General features: G+C 43.2%; 1 protein-coding gene across 1 annotated transcript in view; it reads left to right on the forward strand.

Moving 5' to 3' along the window:
* Positions 1–3983: 3983 nt before the first annotated feature.
* meltf (melanotransferrin) overlaps positions 3984–6123 on the forward strand; it is a 13148-nt gene continuing 11008 nt past the window's right edge. The window contains exons 1-4 of the mRNA XM_014123614.3: positions 3984–4289; positions 4668–4822; positions 5170–5269; positions 5825–6010. Of these exons, the coding sequence (XP_013979089.1) occupies positions 4247–4289; positions 4668–4822; positions 5170–5269; positions 5825–6010 (484 nt within the window). The 5' untranslated portion in view covers positions 3984–4246. The remainder of the gene's footprint in view (positions 4290–4667; positions 4823–5169; positions 5270–5824; positions 6011–6123) is intronic.

Genomic DNA, 6123 nt, shown 5'->3' on the forward strand with positions numbered 1-6123 from the left:
ACAAACAAAAATAAGGCTATTTTTTTCCCATGTCTACTTTGGTGCATATAACAAATACTATAGTATGTGCTGATTATATTCTTGGAATTAATCATGTAGCTCAAGTATATTATCCACTGTTATAAGGTATTAAAGGACATCTGTTGTTTTGTTGTGAGTGTGGATATACACATGTCTAATGTGTCTCTTCTAGCAGTTTAACTAAATGGATCACTGCTAGTATGATTGGCTACAACAGTGTGTTTGATCAATGAGAACTTGGCACACAGACACTCTCAGCATATCAACAGGTTAAAGTCCTAACTTCGAGGCTAAGCAAGATGTATTTCCTATTATAGACAGCTGTCGTGTTTTATGGGGCAATATATTACAGGTATCTGGAAGTGGATGGCAATAACTGGGGTATATTGGAGTTGATGGTATAGTACCACCACCGGACCGGAGGCATTAGATCGTTTTATGATGTACAGTACGTCTACTGTTGTGCTGATTTATAGTATGCCTTGTTCAGTCAGTTGAAGTTCCAACCAAGAGGAATACTGAGACATGTAAAAACAAGTAGAACACCTGGACTTCTTCCATGGACCCTGAAGGGACCACAGACCCTATTTTGAGATCCTCTTTACTGAATTATATATACACTACTATGTATGTGGACACTTGCTCGTTGAACAACTCATTCCAAAATCATGGACATTATTATGGAGTTGGTCCCCCTTTGCTGCTATAACAGCCTTCACTCTTCTGGGAAGAATTTCCACCAGATGTTGGAACATTGCTGTGGGGACTTGCTTCCATTCAGCCACGAGTATTAGTGAGGTTGGGCACTGATGTTGGGCTATTAGGCCTGGCTCGCAGTCGCCGTTCCAATTCATCACAAAGGTGTTCGATGGGGTTGAGGTCAGGGCTCTGTGCAGGCCAGTCAAGTTCTTCCACACCGATCTCGACAAACCATTTCTGTATGGACCTTGCTTTGTGCCCGGGTGCATTGTTATGCTGAAACAGGAAAGGGCCTTCCCCAAACTGTTTCCATAAAGTTGGAAGCACAGAATTGTCTAGAATGTCATTGTATGCTGTAGCATTAAGATTTCCCTTCACTGGAACTAAGGGGCCTAGCCTGAACCATGACAAACAGCCCCAGACCATTATTCCTCCTCCACCAGACTTTACAGTTGACGCTATGTATTGGGCCAGGTAGCGTTCTCCTGGCATCCACCACACCCAGATTTGTACATCGGACTGCCAGATGGTGAAGCATGAATCATTACACCAGAGAACACGTTTCCAAGGCTTCAGAGTCCAATGGCGGCGAGCTTTACACCACTTCAGCCGGCGCTTGGCATTGCGTATGTTGATCTTAGGCTTGCCCGGCCATGGGAATCGATTTGATGAAGCTCCCGACAAACAGTTCTTGTGCTGAGGTTACTTCCAGAGGCAGTTTGGAACTCTGATTATTTTTTTCCGTTTCAGCACTCGGCAGTCCCATTCTGTGAGCTTGTGTGGCCTACCACTTCGCTGCTGAGACGTTGTTGCTCCTAGAAATTTCCACTACACAATAACAACACTTACAGTTGACTGGGGCAGCTCTAGCAGGGAAGAAATTTGATTAACTGACTTGTTGGAAAGGTGGCATCCTATGACAGTGCCATGTTGAAAGTCCCTGAGCTCTTCAGTAAGGCCATTCTACTGCCAATGTTTGTCTATGGAGAGTGCATGGCTGTGTGCTTTATTTTATACACCTGTCAGCAACGGGTGTGGCTGAAGTAGCCGAATCCGCTCATTTGAAGGGGTGTCCACATACTTTTGGGGATTGTAGTGTATGTTCCCCAATTGCAAATTAATAGGTAAAACAAGTTTTTCAAAGCTACTACTAAATACCCAAGTAAGCCAGGTTACAATGGTTCACCTTGATTCTGATGTACACTGAACAAAAATATAAACGCAACGTAAAGTGTTGGTCCCATGTTTCATGAGCTGAAATAAAAGATCCCACGAATTTTCCATACACATAAAAAGCTTATTTCTCTCAAATTCTATGTACAAATTTGTTTACATCCCTGTTAGTGAGCATTTCTCCTTTACCAAGATAATCCATCCACCTGACAGGTGTGGCATATCAAAAAGCTGATTAAACAGCAGGATCATTACACAGGTGCACCTTGTGTTGGGGACAATAAAAGACCACTCTAAAATATGTAGTTTTGTCATACAACACATTGTCACAGATGTCTCAAGTTTTGAGGGAGTGGGCATTTGGCATGCTGACTGCAGGAATGTCCACCAGAGCTGTTGCCAGAGAATTGAATGTTAATTTCTCTATCATAAGCCGCCTCCAACGTCATTTTAGAGAATTTGGCAGTACGTTCAACCGGCCTCACAACCGCAGACCACGTGTAACCCCGCCAGCCCAGGACCTCCACATCCTGCTTCTTCACCTGTGGGATCTTAGACCAGCCAACCGGACAGCTGATGAAACTGAGGAATATTTCTATCTGTAATAAAGCCCTTTCGTGGGGAAAGATTGGCTGCGCCTGCCTCCGCAATGGGTGAGCCTGGCTCCCAAGTGGGTGGGCCTATGCCCTCCCAGGCCCACCCATGGCTGCCCAGTCATGTGAAATCCATAGATTAGGGCCTAATTCATTTATTTTAATTGACTAATATCCTTATGTGAACTGTAACTCAGTAAAATCATTGTTTTTGATGCATATTTTCAGCTGATGAAACTGTGGATTTGCAAAACGAAAGAATTTTTGCCATAAACTGTCAGATAGCGTCTCAGGGAAGCTCATCTGGGTGCTTGTCGTCCTCACCAGGGTCTTGTCCCTGACTGCAGATCGGCGTCGTAACCGACTTCGGTGTTGAAAATGCTCACCTTCGATTGCCACTGGCACGCTGGAGAAGTGTGCTCTTCACGAATGAATCCCGGTTCAACTGTACCGGGCAGATGGCAACATGTAACAACATGTATGGTGTTGTGTGGGCGAACGGTTTGCTGATGTCAACATTGTGAACAGAGTGCGGTGGGGTTATGGTATGGGCAGGCATAAGCTATGGACAATGAACACAATTGCATTTTATCGATGGCAATTTAAATGCACAGAGATACCGTGACAAGATCCTGAGGCCCATTGTTGTGCCATTCATCCACCGCCATCACCTCATGTTTCAGCATAATAATGCACTGCCCCATGTCACAAGGATCTGTACACAATTCCTGGAAGCTGAAAATGTCCCAGTTATTCCATGGCCTGCATACTCACTAGACATCCCAGCCATTGAGCATGTTTGGGATGCTCTGGATCTGCGTGTTCCAGTTCCAGCTAATATCCAGCCATTGAAGAGGAGTGGGACAACATTCCACAGGCCACAATCAACAGCCTGATCAACTCTATGTGAAGGAGATGTGTCTCGCTGCATGAGGCAAATGGTGGTCACACCAGATACTGAATGGTTTTCTGATCCACTCCCCTACCTTTTTAGGTATCTGTGACCAACAGATGCATATCTGTATTCCAAGTCATGTGAAATCCAAAGATTAGGGCCTAATTAATTAATTTAAATTGACTGATTTCCTTATATGATCGTTATATTACTCAGTAAAAACTTGTTGCAGGTTGCTTTTATATTTTTGTTCAGTGAACCAGCATCTTATCTTACCTAAGATTTTTGTAGTTTTTTCCTCATATCCCATTCAGAAATGACTTTTGTGAAAAAAAAATATTTGATTGTATTGAAACACTGGTAAGGAAACAAGAGAAAACATGACATAAGAAATAAGACAGCAGTATGGGAAATTAGTTATGACGGTGCGCTTTTACTACTAGCCTAGTCTTCACATAAAACTTAGAACAAGACCCCCCCCCCCCCCCCCCAACGTCCTTGAGATGTACGATGGAAAAGCACCGGGCAGGGCCAGCGGAGGTGGGGTCTTTCCCAGTCAATGGCCTCTGTGTGCTCGGTCTGGCCAAGCGCCAGGTGCGGGCAGAGGGACGTGTCTTTCCAGGTATAAGCTAACTGTCTGGAAGTCACGAAGTCTCAGAGAAAACGTTAGACGAAGAATAGCTAGAAAGTTTACTGATTCCAATACAATTATGTTGTAAAATACTCATAACTGGTTTGACGGTATGCGGAAAGCTGGAGCTCTACTTGGAACTTGTACTTTGGAGCCCCTATCAGAGATCGGGCAGTTATAAATAAAGAGGTTTTACAGGATCAGGCATTCTCACGCCTAGCTGACACCGTCACTATGTGGGTACTCGTCGCCTCTCTGATATTAGGCCTTCAGATTGGTGAGATTCTTTTTTTTATCAATATAATGGTATATTATGGAGGTGTGGAGGTAAAATAACGACATATTTTAATCTGCCCTAGATTCAGACTTGCCTAGTTAAATAAAGGTTTTATTTAAAAAATCATAGTTATATGTGTACTATAAAACAATAATAGCTGCAAAGACTACATTTGAATAAAAGTTGGATTAATATGAATCCGTATAAAATGCAAGATATTATCAGCACATTGAGGTTTCTGGATGGAATTTCAATTTGTAACAGACGAATTTGCGCAGTGGACGTTTGGTTGTGTACTCCATGAACATTGGGTATTGAGTAGCCATAGGACAACAACAAAAATCGGATTGTTTTTGTTTGAATGTGTTCCCTATTCAGTGTCTGGCCAGAGCACTATAAGATGGTGCGCAATCTCCGCTCAGGAGATGACCAAATGTAACGCTATGGCGCAGGCCTTCAACAGTGTGGCCATCCGTCCGACTATCCAATGCGTCAGCGACGCGTCTGTGGAAGGATGCGCGCAGAAGATCGGGGTAAGTGGGGCTCTTTCAGATAAATAGGGCACATTTCCGTTTATATTACAATCATATTATGATAATGACTTCCTATAAAACTTGATCAAATCTAAAATATATATATATATTCAGTTGTTTGTGACAGTTGATGTTATATTTTCCTGATCATTTCTGTGATATTGTTTGTTTATTTGAGTCGGATGGGATAGTGATATCACCTTTGGAGCGTGTGTTGACCTAGTTGTCTAGGAGTATCTGCTGATGTCCTGAGTCCGACTGATTAGGAAGAAACACTATTTCATTTCATACAGTTGCATTAACCATTGAAACGTGCTATTTAAACCCCTCTTCATTTTTTTTTCTAGAAAAACCAAGTAGATGCCTTTTCAATGAGCGCTAAGGATATCTACACACTGGGGGAAGAAACTGACTTCAAAATAGCTGCAGGAGAGACTTCTGCCGATGGTAAAGAGTTTATGTTTGTCTTATATTTCTGATATTGCAGCACACTATCACAGTATGTCTGTCACCAATTTCGCATAAAGTCATTTGTGTCTATTCAACGATTTATGATAGTGCGTTGGATATTTTTACTGTTTTATGACATGCTTGTACAAACTTTACCCGTAACGCAGAAAGATGAAGCCATATCGTGTAAATTTAGTACATACTGTATGTTAATGATTTACTAGAGATTCAAGTTTGTTTTATTTAACTAGGCAAGTCAGTTAAGAACAAATTCTTATTTACAATGACGGCCTACCCTGGCCAAAACCGGACAACGCTGGGCCAATTGTGCGCAGCCCTTTGGGACTCCCAATCACGGTCGGTTGTGATACAGCCTGGATTCGAACCAGGGTGTCTGTAGTGACGACTCTAGCACTGAGATGCACTGTCTTATGAAAGCGGACGAGGTCATGTGTGTCTGTTTTGACTCTGTTCCTCAACGTGAAAGAGGGAAGCACATGATCAACTGGTCCAATAACAGATTACTATCACTCTGACCCCTGACCTCCACAGGAGAGGGCACCACCTACTATGCGGTTGCCGTGGTGAATAAGATGAACCCGGACATCAACATCAACACACTGAAGGGCAGGAAGACATGTCACACAGGGAAGGGACGTACTGCCGGCTGGAACATGCCCCTGGGATACCTCATCGACCAGAGCAAGATGTCTGTCATGGGCTGTAACATCCCACAGGGTAGGGAATTGTGACACACACGCTAGTGTACGCATGCAAGCAAACACACACACACACACATGCGTGCCTGTACGCACAAAAAACACATACAACCACATGGACACACACACACA

The sequence above is a fragment of the Salmo salar genome, chromosome 10 (assembly GCF_965601325.2).
Source record: "Salmo salar chromosome 10, fSalSal1, whole genome shotgun sequence".
Taxonomy (NCBI): domain Eukaryota; kingdom Metazoa; phylum Chordata; class Actinopteri; order Salmoniformes; family Salmonidae; genus Salmo; species Salmo salar.